This window comes from Cyprinus carpio, chromosome A16 (genome assembly GCF_018340385.1).
Source record: "Cyprinus carpio isolate SPL01 chromosome A16, ASM1834038v1, whole genome shotgun sequence".
Classification (NCBI taxonomy): domain Eukaryota; kingdom Metazoa; phylum Chordata; class Actinopteri; order Cypriniformes; family Cyprinidae; genus Cyprinus; species Cyprinus carpio.
The window spans coordinates 17,750,768-17,767,292 of NC_056587.1; the positions used below are offsets into that span (position 1 = coordinate 17,750,768).

The 16,525-nt window shown below is 36.2% G+C and overlaps 1 protein-coding gene across 11 annotated transcripts in view; it reads right to left on the reverse strand.

The window, feature by feature from the left end:
- The window catches only part of LOC109105012 (sodium bicarbonate cotransporter 3-like), a 36,164-nt gene that overhangs the window by 10,912 nt on the left and 8,727 nt on the right, over positions 1-16,525 (reverse strand). For 7 of the 11 annotated variants that reach the window (XM_042773050.1, XM_019118353.2, XM_042773054.1 and 4 more), the window contains exons 2-10: positions 13,030-13,111; positions 9,177-9,320; positions 8,915-9,053; positions 8,333-8,493; positions 8,057-8,245; positions 3,058-3,173; positions 1,864-1,926; positions 638-795; positions 387-474 (exon numbers count right to left, since the gene is read on the reverse strand). In XM_042773050.1, the coding sequence (XP_042628984.1) occupies positions 387-474; positions 638-795; positions 1,864-1,926; positions 3,058-3,173; positions 8,057-8,245; positions 8,333-8,493; positions 8,915-9,053; positions 9,177-9,320; positions 13,030-13,111 (1,140 nt within the window). Of the gene's footprint in view, positions 1-386; positions 475-637; positions 796-1,863; positions 1,927-3,057; positions 3,174-6,408; positions 6,814-8,056; positions 8,246-8,332; positions 8,494-8,914; positions 9,054-9,176; positions 9,321-13,029; positions 13,112-16,525 lie in introns of all 11 variants that reach the window. The other 4 variants (XM_019118356.2, XM_042773052.1, XM_042773057.1 and 1 more) reach the window with 2 other exon arrangements.

Here is a 16,525-nt window from a genome sequence, read left to right on the forward strand (position 1 = left end):
ATAAATGTAATAATTTATTCAAACAAAAAAAAACCTTACTTACCTCAAACTTTTGAAAAATAGCGTACATCCTAAATGCTATAAACGCTACTGAAGACTTAAAAATATGGTTAAAGCATCTGGTTAGAGTTTATCTTGATCTCTATGGACCTTTTGCTAATATAAACGACTGAACTTGTACTTTATCTCTGACAGCACTGCTTTCATTCAGATCAAATTACATTATTATTTACATTTATGCAATCGACAGATGCTTTTTTCCCCTATTGCATTCAAGGTATACATCTTTTTAGTTCATGCATTCTTTGGTAATTGAAGCCATGCTTTACTGTTATAGCTATAGGCACCCTAGACTAGTAAATACTTATTCAAAGTTGATTCCTCACCTCATCTGTCATTAAAGTAGCTATTGACCTGCCAATCTCATGGTATTGGCCCCCTTTACCTAAAGGTCCCAACAACAAGAATAGAAACCTGTAAAAAAATGAATAAATAAATAAATATAGTTGAGGAAATAAAATTTTAGGAAAAAGTTGCATAAAAGGCTTCACATACAATGCCAGCCCTAAGAGACATAAGCTATTCATGATCATTTAAGTAAAAGCAAGCCATGTTTTCAGGGGTGCTTGAGCACTACCTTGTTGAAACGGGCACTTCGGTCAGTCCAGTGAGAAGAACAGCAGGTGAGAGACGGATAAAAGCAATGATTGGACGCTCAAGGAAATCAACCTCCCCCACCAAAACATTTGAAGCTTCAGCACCCGGAGGAATTTTCTTCATGAAATTCATGTCCACCTATAAGAGCACGGAAAAGTAGAAGATCAGGTGAGTGGTGCTAGTCTTAGACATTTCTGTGTTTATGAACCTCAAGAATGGTGTATTGGCTTACTGGGATTATGTAGTTACAAAAGTTACAAAACCTGGAAATCAAAGTAGTCTATTGGCAAATCTGGTCATTTCTGGTAATCATGCATTAATTAAAACAGGTTTCAAGACTACAGGAACTGAATTTCCGCAAAAATGTGGTTAAGCCTGTTTAACATAGTGATCAACGAACTTCACATGAACTATGAAAAACACAAATATAAATTATGAGAAACAATTCAATGATAAACCATTGACAATGAACAAAAACAACAATTGCACAACCACATAATGCACCAAACCACTGACACATGAGAGAGAAGTGATATTTCACAATCCACAGGACAGCAGAATCTAGACCAGTTCGGCTTCGAGAAATGTTTTTCCTCTTAGCGAGTCACGTTTTTCTAACCAGGATCAGGCTTCATGGGAAGATGTCACTTAACTCCTAACAACACAGGACATCATCTGAAGTTCTGGATCAATTGCAGAATAAAAGCAAACTATCAAATTAAACCAGGTAAAGAACACTGTCCATCTTCTTCCAGTGAGTTTAATCATCCAGAACCAGGTAGACATTTGTTGGAAAACAGAAAAAAAAAAAGTCTATAGTTTGTTTTATTTTGAAGAAAAAACAAAAACAAACATAAGACTGTGAGAATTCGTTCACACCAATACTTCACAATGTTTTAACAGAAACAAGTTATTTGCTAACCTTGTGTTACCCTACTGGCAACAACAGATTTAATACAGCCTCAGATTTAGAAACACTGTGAAGTATATACTACTATAAAAAAGAAGCATTGTTCCTTCTCGCAAGACACTTCAAACAATCATTTAATCACGACACTCAATACAGTAATCAAAACCACTCAATGGTAATGGTTAAACACTCAGAAGACATCACAGAAGACCAGAGTCACAAACACAACCTCATGAAGCACTCAATGACGACACACTGCAAGACAGGTTATAAGCTATATCAGTGTTGAGACTTACTGCAGGCCTTTTTCCGCGCCCTCCCAGAGAGCCACAACTACAGTGAAAAGGGGATTGGCTGTCCTGATACCAACCAGACAGACACGGAGAGCGTTCAGTGTTTGGAATATATCATCTTGCCATGAGACTTTCATGGTGAGAACAATCACATACCAGTAATTAAACGGGTAATTTGATCCACTTACAATGCTAGTGTTTTGCACCAAAAACAGTCATAATCTCCAATTTAAATTTAAACTCCATCCTTTACTTACAATCTGCCTGCAAAACCTGAATTACATTATAACATGTTTACAAAATAGTTGGTGGTGAAAAGAATGCTTCCAAAACAGTTTTAACGATTTTGTGATAATTATCTATATTTTAAACCTGATTACTTACATTATGGTCTATATTAGATATACATTTTTTGAGACAAAAACAAAACCTAGGGCTGAACGATTTTGGGAACCAAAAAAAAGAAAGAAAGAAAAACTCAAGATTTGTAGAAATACGCAATTGGGCAATTTTTTTTATTATTATATTACAAGTACATATTTTAATATGACTATAAAATTATATTAATAATAATAATCATTGTTGTTAAAAAACTAATATTTTATATATATATATATATATATTATATAATACTATATATATATATATATATATATATATATATATATATATATATATATATATATATATATATATATATATATATATATTTTGGACTTGAAAGTCCAAAAAGTGCTTAAAATTACATCAAGCATCATGCAAAATAAAATTTATTTTAAATTAATTTTTAAACAGGTAAAGCAAACTTTCTAATTCCACAATTATTGAACAAACTGTCCTACTATGAAGCACTGGAATACAGAAATGATACATGCGAATGCGAGTTAAATGGCTAAAGGTAGATGAACCTCAAACAATGTAGGGTCCCATCATCATTTGGCAATCATTTTAATCACACGGATCACTTTGATATGGTGTAATATATAAACTTGAATGGTGTTTTTCTTCATTTTTGTAGCTTAACAGTCCCTGGTAACTGTTTACTTTATTTGTATGAAAAAACAGCATCCTTGTTCACATGTCTAAGATCTTTATTGTGTTCCAGGGCCAAGCAAGAGAAATTTCAGTTCTGTGGAACTACTCCTTTAAGTGATAGCCATCAACAATATTATAGGACATGATGTAGAGGAAGCTCACCCTGCTAAAGTCCACAGTGCTGTTTTCCCTGCTGCCACCGCCACCGTTCATACGGCTTTCACTGGGTTTACTGTTCTCCAGGCTCCCCGGGGCCGACTGGGGGGACGCAAGAAGGCCTGTTGGGATGAGAAAAGACGAAAGTGGTAGAGGAAGGCAGTGTTTAGATGTACTTGTGTGACTCAAAGCTTTGATATGCAGGGAAGGTTAACTGCATACTCAGTGTCTGGTCTGCAGAGTAGGTCACATGCTTTATAGATAACATCACACTACAGTGTGTACATTCATGGACGCTATGCTGTAAGGTTGAATTTGAAAGTGATATTCCCAGAGAATTTGTTGGATAGACCTTTTTTGGAATGACAGGATTAGTTTAAGGTTAAACCATTAACTGAGGTATAACAAACTTTTAGCTTCACAGAGCACAGTGATCAAAAACCATCTCCCAACATCCTTAAAGAGGCACTGTAAAACTGTTTAGCCCTGGAATGACATTTCATGGAAACAAGCGCTCCGCTATCTGAGCCTGCTGCTTGACGTCAAACAAACTTAAAAATAAAGGGAGCAAAAAGACCCTCCTTCTATGGTCTTCCATGTAAACACGTGGAACAGACAAATCAGTCATTACAACTGTTTAATGTCAGCCGCTAGAGCCTGGTCAGGTTTGCAAGCACGCAAGCTGCATGCTCTGCCAACGTGAACGCAGCAAAGTACAACATACAGCGACCCTATGATATCACCCACGCCCATTTCAACGAGTTCAGTTTACATTTCTTGTATTCCAAGAAGAAGCTTTCTGTTCCTTAACATAACATAATTTTGTTCCTTAAGATAACATTCTTTATTCCACTGTGAGGTACTACCACCATTAACATAGTGTGCTTAATTTGAGGTGATTCATTTGATGGAAGACCTTTAGCAAACCCAAAAATTAAAATCAAAAAACACAATGACTCAAAAATAAATGGAAGACCTTTAGCAAACCCAGACAGTAAAATTTTAAATCACAATGAGGTACCCATAAGCTTGCATGATACATAATTGTATGCAAGTGATACAGTGGCTCCAAATGGTATTTAAGCACTTTTAAACCATCATTTGTGTGATCATGAGGTATTTTGTATTTAATGCTAGAGATGCTAATTCAAATACTTTTTGAGGTCACTGTATATAACGGCAGTGATTATGGCAACAGCTAAATAATAATCAGTCTAAAAAAGCCACTAGATCATTACAAAATATCTAAGAGAACACACTAATATCTGAACCATAGTATGAGCACTGCAGGTGCTACGTATGTTTTTGGATGTTCTGTGTACGTGTGTATTCTAAAGGAAGGATAAAACAGTGAGTGCCAAGTCTAAAGGTCTCATACTGACAGTCAAGCTCTCATGGAAACATCTAATGGATTTGTCATGGTCATGGCAAAATTAAAAAAAAAAAAAAAAAAAAACAAGTGGGGACACAGTGACACAAGAACACATTCAAATACTGTTCAGGGTGACAGAGGGCAGGGTGTGAAAGACAGGTTTGGGAAAGAGACAGGAGAGAATGTGACAGTGTTGGAGGTACTGCACTGAAACTACACTGTAAAAAAAAAATCTGTGACATTTACGGTAAAATACGGGCAGCTGTGTTTGCCACAACTTCACCGTAAAAAAATATGGTAGAAACATTTAGGTTTTACAGACTTAAATTAAATTCACAATAAAATACCGTATTTCATTAACTGATGTAATATTCATAAACCAACACATTGAAGTACTAATATCGAACCATTGTAATGCACTGATAACCACCAAAAACTGGTGGTGATGAGAAAGTCACATGATGAACCAAAGCTCATCACAAACAGCTTTTCTACGAGCTGAGGAGGGCAATATTTATATATAGAAGGTGCACAGTCTCATTCACAAAAACACAAACACCATAATGGTAACATGATACATGATATTGAAATAATGCAATAACAGTAATTAGATGTAAACATTAGATGTAAGATAAAACCCTAATGCACACAACTGATAAGAAAAATTAAGAAGAAACAAAGAATTCAACAAAAAAAAAAAAAAAAAAAAAAAAACATCAAATATGAAGTGTCAAGCAGGGAATTCTGGGAGTGTCAATTTATGGTTTTTCACTGTAAATTATACAGTGACTTTTTCTTTTTTCTCTTCCAAAAAACTCTTCCAAAAAAGTGTTTTACTGTTAAAATCACAATAATTTTTTATAGTGTAGCATGCATAACCAGATTGTTTAGCATGTGTTATTTTTCTATTTATTCAAATATTTTTTCGTGTACAACTACAGGTTTGGTTTTCTATTTTTTTTTTTAATTCAACCGTAAATATTTTAAATAAAGTCTCATAAATTCATCAAGGCTGCACTTATTTGATTAAAAATGCTGTAAAAACAGTAATATTGTGAAATAATATTAGAATTTAATATCCTTCAGAAATAATTTTTGAGGAAACTGTGATTTTTTTTCAGGATTCTTTGATGAATAGAAAGTAATCAGAAAAGCCATTTTTTGGAAGTACATTTTTTTTAAATGAAAAAGTTTTTATTGTCACATTTAATCAATTTAATGCAGCCTTGCTGAATACAAGTATTAATATCTTCAAAAAAATCTTACTGACTGCGAATGTTTGAACAGTAATGCATGTGCATAATACTCAAAATGCCCATCGCTAATTAGGACATGGTGTAGGTCAGCGGTTCTCAATTCCAGTCCTCGTGCCCCGCTGCTCTGCACATTTTGTATGTTTCTCTTATTGCTTTAGACGTTTGTTCTATTCGAACATAAGTGCACTGCAAAGTGGACATCACAGAATATTACGCCATGATTCCAGTTTGAAGGGAGCATATATGTTCCAATCAAAGTGCATTGAAGTGTGCGATAATTGAATTTAAATTGTATTTATTTACAGAGGTATATGATGTCACACTTGTCCATGTGTAAAGACGTTGCGCAGCGCAAATTCGTCAATGAATGTTCTGAAGTGAAGTAAACTTCAACAGATTTCCCCTGCTCAGGGAGTAGGGAGCAATGAACACTGTGTAGGGACCATGTCAATGGGAACACAGTTCATACACGGAGCTCACTTCTAACGAGCTGATTATCTGAATCAGGTGTGTTAACAAAGAGAGACATAAAAATATGCAGAGATGGGGGGCGCGATGACTGGAATTGAGAACCGCTGAGAGTAGAGCATTATGTCTATTTAAAAAAAAAACCAATTGTAATTAGTGACTGTTTCCTTGGCTCAAACAGTCATGACAAATATAAAGAGTGAGAGGCTGAGCAAATGTATCATGCAGGAGACACATCATGCTGATGGGCTGGATATTTGCCTGACTGCGGTGGGGACAAGAGCTGTGCCAGCCTGGCCGGGTCATGCGCCACCCGCTCTTCCTGAGTGGTGGAAAACCATGACTGCGGTTCCTCCTCCTCTTCGGGTGGGAAAACCATGACCTCTGGAATGTCCTCTTTCCATCCCCGTGCCACCACCAGCTCTGGTCCCTGCTGAGAGGGTCCTGGGGAGTGGCAAGATGAAGAAGCGCGGTGGGCAGTAGGGGGCGTGTTTTGAGGGGTGGCGGAAGGGGAGGCATTGGGGGAGGAATTGGCACTCGGCAGAAGCTGGTTGAGAATGATGGAGGAACCGCGAGAGTCTCTGGAGGGACAGCGCGATCTGGGGGGAGTGGAGGTGGAGGAGGTACGTCTAAGGATGGACAGACGGGAGGCTGAGAGACCCTCCCCTGATGAACCAGAGAAGGAGGTCAAAAAGGATGAGGGAAAAGTACGAAGAGAGGAAAAGAAAGTAAACAGACTGCAGATGGAATAAAACAACATTGATGAATAAATTAAAAGCAAATATGTTGCGATGAGAGAGCTGGGAATGTTAGAATGAAGTGAGGAGGTGAGATGGTGGCAAGAACGGACAACACAAATCAGTCAAATGATTCAACACCCAAAGACATGACCATCACACACTGATCGTTAACGTTTTAATTAATTTTGCTAACTTGTTTTTGGTTGTAAACCACCACAGAACACTCATTCAACTCTAAGAATCATGGTTAGGCCTGTTTCACAGAAGTTTCTGAATGGAGCCTATTTTTGCATCACAACAACCTCTGAACCAAGCAGAAAACATGTTGAAAATGCTCTGTAAACATGTTTAATCAACACAATCAATACACATTTTTCTATGAAGCAAAATACAACAATTGTGCGAAATACATACAATATTTTGCTTGGTTTGAAGAAGGTTACACATGCAGTGACCTGAACATGCAGCTCTTTCTGCTCATCTGTAAATCTGTCTGAATCCAGATGACCCGAGCAGTTTAAAGATTTTGGGGTCCGAATTCTCATTAACACAGATTAATCAGTTCAAAAATTTGGGGTCAGTATTTTTTTTAAGAATTGAAAATTAGCAAGGATGCATTCATTTATTTAAGATATATGTTACAAATGATTTATTTTTCAAATAAATGTAGTTCTTTGAACTTTCTATTCATCAAATAATTCTTAAAATCTAATATTATTACACAATATTACTGTTTCACTGTATATTTGAGCTAATAAATAGACTTGATGGCGCTTATGCGTATGGTTTGAAACAGGCCTTATGCACGCAATATCAACACCATGATTTTAGCTCTTCCTTGAGGATGTTGTGTTGTGAGTAAAGATGGAAAATGCAACCAACACATCACACAGAGATATCAGTGAAATCAGTCAAAGAAACGTCATCAAATGTTGCTTTTAGTGCTGAAAAGAAACGGAGCATCTATTCACATATATTCCCCGGCGGACGTCTTTAATAACTGCTGGCCACAAACTCAAGGACCTTATGCACCCCTACTTTCCTTCATTTCTTGTTTTTGAGTGGGAACAAAGGATTAATAAGTGGTGGTTTTAATGGAATGTTATTCAAAAGTGAGCTTTTGAGTAAATATTAGAAAGAAAAAAGTTAAGCACAGCAAATGCTCTCACCATTCCTCTCAAGCAAGTGCAGGTCTGAATGTTTCTTGCCTATGTCGGCGAAGGAGCGTACAAGCGGGATGCGATTGCTAAGTTTCTTCTCATTCTGGTGGTGATGTCTCTTCAGCACGGCGTCCCGCACCTTCTCCCTCAAACTCTCATCCAGCTGCTCAGAAGCCACCATGTTGTCTAATACCATGTCTGGGAACAGGTAGAAGACATTAATTTATTAGACGTTCATTTTGTTCATGCTGAGATATAAGGGTTTATCTAACGGCCAAATGTTACCTGTTATATCCTCAATGGTGTTTGCTCTCATGTCCAGCATGACTGTGCCATTGATAATGTAGCTCCGTAACTCAAACAGGCTGTGCAGGGAAAGCGTAGCGACGTAGGGCTTACTCCAGCGCTCTCCGCCATCCTCTACATCCTCCTCGAACTTCAACCACCTGCACCAAAAATGAAAAAGGATGTGACTTGAAATATGCCTTAAAATGAGAAAACTCATGTAATGCAAAATGAAAAACACCTTGAAATAAAATAAAGCAGACAACATAAAATAAATCAGTATTATCACAAAATAACTGAATACATAATTAAATATTTTAAATCAATAAATATAAGCCTAATGAAAGTGTATTTCACACCTTATTTATTCATGCTTACATTGTACTTTTATTAATTGCGACATTCCATGATGTATTAAATAACATTCTATTTATTTTATTTTTTTTTAATTCAGAGTCGATGTTAAATCACTCCATCTTTGTCAGCTAAGTAATCATTTGTGGCAATATATATAGTATAGCATACACACAAAAACACCCACTACACACATGAAGATTTTCAGGCTTCATGTTTTTTCCTCACCTGGCCGTCTCCTTCCACTCATAAGCCTGTCCGTCACGGAAGGACAGCTCATCGAGCTCAGTGAAGAGATCATGAGGAATATGCTCCTCATCATCATCCTCAGTGCCGAGGATAAACTGGACCCTCTGTGAGGGAGTATCTATAGCCATGAGTGACAAAAACACAGTCAAATAAGTCAAGATACTTAAAGCAAAACAGGACATAATTACTATTCATTTATGAAAATTAGTCACATATAGACATTTTAGACAGTTATTCTTACCGTACACTGGCGATTCTCTCCCATCCTCTCGCTCGCACCCTCTGTCCTTCCTTTTCCGATGGTGCTTGTGACCACGGTGGCGATGTCTACGCCTGCTTTGTTTTCCAAAAGGAACATGTACGCCAACGTAAACTGCCCTGTGACCTATAAAGAGAAATGCTTTATTACTCGGTCCTGTGCTGCATGTAAGAGGAAGACCTTTTGAAGTGCATTATAGACAAGAAAAGGAAGAGATCAAATTCAACATACAAACAGTGTTCCAGACACACAAGATGAATTATTAATTGTCTGAACTGTCTATCTCAGGACACTCTAGCATCATGGAAGCAGGTTTTACATGATTTTACAAAACTCCTAGAGCAAAAAGTGACACAAGTGCTCTTATGTTCCAGTACAAATATTCCAAACTTCTGCTGAACAACCCTCTTAAACTTCACGAAAACCAATCTGACACTGTGAACAAACTGTACAAGAAAACCGGCTTGCTTTCAACAAAAACATAAATAACATCTTAACTCTCTCTGGTGTGCTTTAAGGAAAGCTTAAAAGTTAAATCTGCCACCCATGCTTGAGTTATTGTGTTGAAGGTAGACTTCTGGGAAGCTGAAGCTGCATGCGTCACAAGAATGATTTGAACAAGGAAAGAAAATACCAAGCAATTTAAAGCTAAATTCATTCAGCCGGCTTGTAGTGAGGGTGGGACGTGTGCGAACGCATGTGTGGTCTGTGTAAATGCCAGCTGTGTCTCCACCAATTTCACACGCTTGTCTGCTTAGAGAATGAGGCTGAGAGCCAAGTACACACTTTGTCAGTCACAACTGCTCTTGAAAACATCTTGCAATTTTTTCAGACACACAGAGGCTATGAAACTGCATCGCAAAACCAGCAAAGAAGTTATCTCTTGTGCTTCAATCTTTAAAAGCATGCATTCCACAATGAACAGAGTCACTGCTGACTTCCATACACACCTGGGTCAAAGGTCTCTAAAGCACATAATTAAATAAATTAAACACTAAATTTTAGTTTACACAAAAAACATATTTAGATTAAGAAGAATACAGCAGTGTGGATACAAAGCAACACATTGTGAGCAATAAGGAATGGAAGGTGGAGTTGAGTCACTCCCCTAAACACCAGCTACGAAACAACAGCCCTATGCAGAGCTGCATGCCTGTGAAAACCCATCCTGGTCCTTACTAATTACAACTATCAGCCAAGGCACTCCGATGGCAGGAAAAACAAGAAAATTATAAAGATATCAAAGCGCATAAAGCTGAGGAGTTAAAAGTGGCACTAAAATGACATGACTAAAGTAAAGTTATCCATGTCTGTTACAAGATCATTATTCATGTCTAACAGAAAGGCAGGAACAAAGATAACAAAAGAATCCTATCTGAGATCTAGAACTTTAAGCAATATTTATAAAACAACAAAAAAAAAAAAAGAAAAGTCTGTGTTCATTTTCTCACAAAGGTAGATTTTAGGCAGAATGCTCATGCTGGTCCATACAATGAAATTAAATGGGGACTAGGTCTGTCAAGCTCCAAAAAAAGTAAATGAAAGAAGTCAATTCATGTGCTATATTCAAAGTCTTCTGAAGCTGCATGATAGGTTTGTGTGAGGAACAGACCAAAATTTTAAATCATTCACAAAAAATACTGGTTTGAAAATCTGTCTGTCTGTCTCTGCTCAATGTTGTCCAGTGAAACAATGTTTATATATTAAAGACAATGAAAACAAATATAGTGAAAGTAACAAAGCAGGCTATGGGCTATTATGTGCAAAAAAAGGGGCTAAAATCACATTACATTGTAAAATTACAATCTAAAAACAATGCCCCCCATTACAATAGTCAATTTACAGTTACTCCTATCATAAAATACTTGTAGGTTTAAAATTCTACACATGGCACATTTATTATCCAGCTACTAATATTTTAGCAAAATTTATATTTTAATCATAATTATTGCACTCATATTCTGTGGCATTCGTTCCCTTAAGTATGTTAAGTTTAGCAGAAAATCACATGCAGAAGGCTCATGCTCTCCTGACAGCAAAATGGAAATATTTCTATGACTTTCTAACACTTAAAGATGGAGAATATACCTGTGAAATGTAAGCTATGTGCTGAGAAAAACCGCACATCTCAAACATATTAAACAAGTAGCACAAGTAGCGTCTCTGTCAGCAGCACATGTATCTGTCAGAGCAAGCTACTTTTAACTATATGTGTTAATTATATCTTACGAGTTATTTAAAAGCCCTAAATATAAGCATGTCTCATGTTTAGGATAACCTGGATTATGCACTTTCCCTGCAGCAGCTCACACTATGTACTCATACCATATCATTTATAAATAATATATTGATATATCATACTGTACAAACTTGATGTACCGCCCAGCCCTAGTATTTTTTTCATACTATGGAAGTCAATGGCTACCATCAACAGTTTGGTTACTAACTTGGTAGAGGAAATCATGACAGAATGTTTGGGTGAACTATCCCTTTAAACATCAGGCTCAAAAGTAAGTCAGTCATGAAATTATATAAGATTCCATAAATATTCCAGTAAATGTAACCGATTCCATTTTTAAAATATGCTTCATCATTATTATTATTATTATTATAGGGCATAGGGCTTCCTGTGACTTCCGTTAAAATGATGTCATCTGTCAAAGAGAAAGTGAAAGAGGACAAACAAGAATGTTTAGCAAGATAGTGTTTTACGTCAGGAATAGAGTGTGCAGTTAATGCTGGTGGGACCAAATGCATGACCTGAGCAGGCAAAGTTTAATTAATTAGATCTTGAGGTGTTGTCTAATCCATCTTAATGTTATTAAGGCCCAAACTGTACTTGCTACTTTTGACAGGTTCCTTCTTTAACTCATTACAATCATATTAGAATTATATTAAACCTGTATGGCGTGGTTCCTGAAGCTTAAATCAGTGCTTAGACAAGATGTTGTGAAAACAGAATTAACTTTCTAATGGATGTTAGTCTGTTGAAAAAAAATATGTATCATTGTTTACACAAAAATATTAAGCAGGACAACAGTTTCAACACTGATGATAAACAAATTTGAGCAGCAAATCAGCATATTAGAATATATTTAGCAGCATTACAAATATTAAATATTTAGGTTTTACTTTTTAGGTTTGTCGGATGTATTTCATTTGTCTACTTTGAATTATTTACATATATATCAGTACATATCGGTCAACCACTACTCACAGCCTTGTCTCCATTCATGCCAAAATAAATATGCCATTTACTTTGGCTAAAGTCTGTGCAACTCTCATGCTAGCAAGGGAATCATTCACAGACTATGAATGCCATAGTTGTTAGATGTAGGTCAGATGTCCCTTCACACTAAAGGCACAAGTCACTTTAAGAATGAGTTCTTGTGAGTTTGAAACATTCTTGCCTTAACTCTTCTGGGAAACACTGTTACCAAACACCTACTGTAGTGCCTCTTTCCAACACGCACAAGCTTCCAGAACACATGCAGAAGGCTGACAGCAGGATCGGATCACCAGAAAACATACAGCTGACCCATGGGAGAGCCCTCAGAGAGGAAGGGGGCAGTTTAAGGTCAAAAACCTCAATGAACTCAGCCAGAGAGTGAAAAGAGATTGAGGGGGAGGGATGATTCTAATCATTGTACTTTAAAACACACCCAAAGTAATGAATGAAAACACAGCAGTCATTTACTGTACACCTCCATGTGCCAAAAGACCAGTTGCTATGCTTGAGGATAAGACAGCACACACACACACACACAAAAACAAAGCATATGATTATGAGGGGTAAATAAAAGAGGGGGTTATGTGAACGGAGGAAGTGACTTACTTTCAAGTTCCTCTTTTTCAAAGTTTGTGTGGATGGTAGAGCTGGTTTTCCCCTGATCAACAACAGCTTCCTCATCATTGCCCTGAATAGAGAGAGATAAAGGAGGATACATTTATGTCACACCAGAGTAAACAAACAATCTATAGCAACACAAAAGGGTGCCATTCCAGTTACTGCTGCTTTTGTCTGGCTATAATTGAGAATTGTGCAAGAGTTTATACCATAAATAATCTTAGACTTTTGTTTTTGACAATGCGCTCCTTGGCATAAAATTGAAGTAAACAGAATACACAGAATAAACACCTAGAGTTCATTTTGTCAAATGAACCAAAACTCGAACAACAGCCAACATGAACATGGTAGCTCAGAAACAAATTACAAACTGCATATCCACAAAATTATAAAGATAAATAGTGATTCTTGCTCAGGCAATGATAACCATTAATATTGCTCCTACTAAGAGTTAGGGATCAGAACAAACCTCTAACCTAAAATATTAAACTTTGCATGAACTATAAATCATCCTTTAACTGTAGCCAAATTAAATAACTTTTTTATCGAATAGCTCGACCATCTGACAGCCCATTATAACAAAGAGTATGTTTACATGGACAACAACAATCCGGTATTAACACGATTAAGATAATACTCTGATTAAGAATTTACCATATAAACAGAGATTTTTGATTACCTTAATCTGGCTAAAGTCATACTCGAAGTAAACACAAATCGAATTAAGACATGTGGAGTATTCCTATTTTAGTCACATTACTGAAGTGCAGTATAGATATGTACACACCATAATCACACTATTACCATTGTGTAGGACTTTTCGACGCATTTTGCGACAGGATACACACACGGCAGTGGTCAACTGTTTAACGGCAAACAAAAGAGCATGGCTTCCAGCAAGAAGGCACATTTTTATCCATCGTTGTCTATTTGCACGTATAGCATGACGCATAACTGCACTTGAAGCTTTCGTAAAATTAAAAATGAAACAGCCAAAACTGTATAGTACTGAAGATGAACTCTATGTTGATACGTAAAATTCTGGAGGGAACATTGGATGGCATCTGCCATTAATAGATCTATGTATGTACTATATAAAACGGGAACATGAAAGGAATATTCTAAAAGCAACTTAATCATAATATTGTCTTATCCAGAATAAGGTAAATAATTAGATTACTTATGTCTGTGTAAACATACTTAGTGATGAATATAATGAATGATAAATAAAATAATATAATATATACTATAACATAAGATAACATAATATATTTAACAGTAGTAGTTCTCATAACAATATTAATAATAATCACATTTAATCTTCATTTGTGCATTTCTTTTTATAATTTATTGTAATGATCATGTACTTATTATTGTATCAAAAAAGCTGAAAAAGGTTTCTGCTTATCAGTTATTGGACACTTACATTTAAATATGAAAATATGATGTATTGCCACCAGTCACCATTCAAAACTTCTACAGGAAGTTTTTTAAAAATCTAGTATTTTTTTAACCTGTGCCCATAATAACACGTCTCTAAAATAAGATGTGCTTTGAAACTCTATTATCATCTAACAGCTGCTGTCTTTTGGCACCTGTCTTGTGTACAGGGAAGCAGGATCTGAAAAGCAGTGGGGACACATTAAAGCAAGAGTCTTTGAAAAATAATGATTATATACTATAAAGTGAGAAGGACATGTCCCCCCTTAAATGATAATGGTTTCTATATCCTTGCTATATCGATGCTCCATCATGAGGATCTAGGACACAGGACACTTCAATAATGTATAATTTTGTCTAAGACAGGGCTTAAACTAAACTTCTTTAAATGCATGCTGCAGATGTCCACTTCCAGTCTATAATACGTCTACTGCACAATATTTTCCAGCCACTTCGGTTTAATAGGTCGAGTGAGTCACATTTGGAGACAATATAAACGAGTGACTTTAATTGTTATATGCTGCTCACTCACATTTATACAAAGACAATGAGCTTTAATTAGGCCCCAACAAAGTTAACTCCACATCCTCCATTATCAGGACTAAGCCACAATCTATGGGCACCATGATTATTGTGAAATGAGGAACATTTTCCACTTGCATGCTAGAGTACACTTAGGGATCCTAAAGTGCACTTGGGACACAAGGGAACGCACCAGTTAACCTTGTCCTGAATTTCCCAAGAGATCTCTGCATGTCAGTGAGAACATTTTGGTGGTCGCTGTAGAAGGAGTTGGTGTATTAGAGACTGTGATAACGTGACATTTTTCCAGATGTGACCCAGGGTATTCTCAGGACTATGCCTGAGTCCCTCTACTGCATATTTGTTTAAGCTCCCCAGACAATAACCCAATTCCCACAATTCCCTACCACTGCTAATGCACGGGCCAAGTCTTCAAACAGAACACTGCATAGATCTATGAGAAAACATAGTAACCTCTTCCATTCCTGTGACACCACTTAAAAATATATATATATAAAAAAAGCCCCCACTGCTCTGGGTGTGTGTGTGTTCACTGCTGTGTGTGTGCACTTTGGATGGGTTAAATGCAGAGCACGAGTTCTGAGTATGCACCACAATACTCTGCATTACACCACCAACAATTTTTTTTTTTTTTTTTTTTTTTAACCATCTTTTGGGGGTTTCTTGCTTTTAGACTAGTCGACTAGTCGGATACAAAACTTCCGTTTAAACGACAGTCAAATTAGTTGTCGCGCACATCCCTAATCTAAACTAAATTTCTAAGAATAATTTAGACAAATGAATAAACCTTACTAATCGACTGACTGATTGGTTGTTGGATGACTGTTCGACTATCATTGCACATTCCTGCTTAGAAGTATAAAACAAACAATAGACATAAGTATGTCCTCTGGGCAGCTGCATGACAAGGATGATGTAACCATAGTTAGATCACATTCACAGCTATTCTTACCCCGAAACTATTTCAGACCACATTTTTCTGAGCTCACTCAAAAGGAGCACAGTGTAAAAATAAATCAAGCCATAACTAACTGATATTTCATAATATGTTGGCTATCACAATGAGAGAAAATGTGGTACAATAGTGCCAAGGCTGCCTTCCACATGTCCTGAAACATTTTGTGAGGTTACCTTAAAATACCCGTAAGTGGAACAGCTCTTAGAAAACATCACAACAGAGACAAGATTTTCAAGAATATATAATATTTGCAATTTACATTATATATATAAATATGAATTTTATATATAATTTTTTTTCTTAAGTATATACATGCGTGTCTGTATATTTATATGAGTGTATGTATACACACAATTATATATATATATATGTGTGTGTATTTATATGTACACATAATAAATATACACAGTACACATACACATTATCTAAACACAAACTTTTATTTTGGATGCGATTAATTGTTATAGATAGATAGATAGATAGATAGATAGATAGATAGAAAGAAATACATACACGCACATTTCTAGTTATATGCATATATTC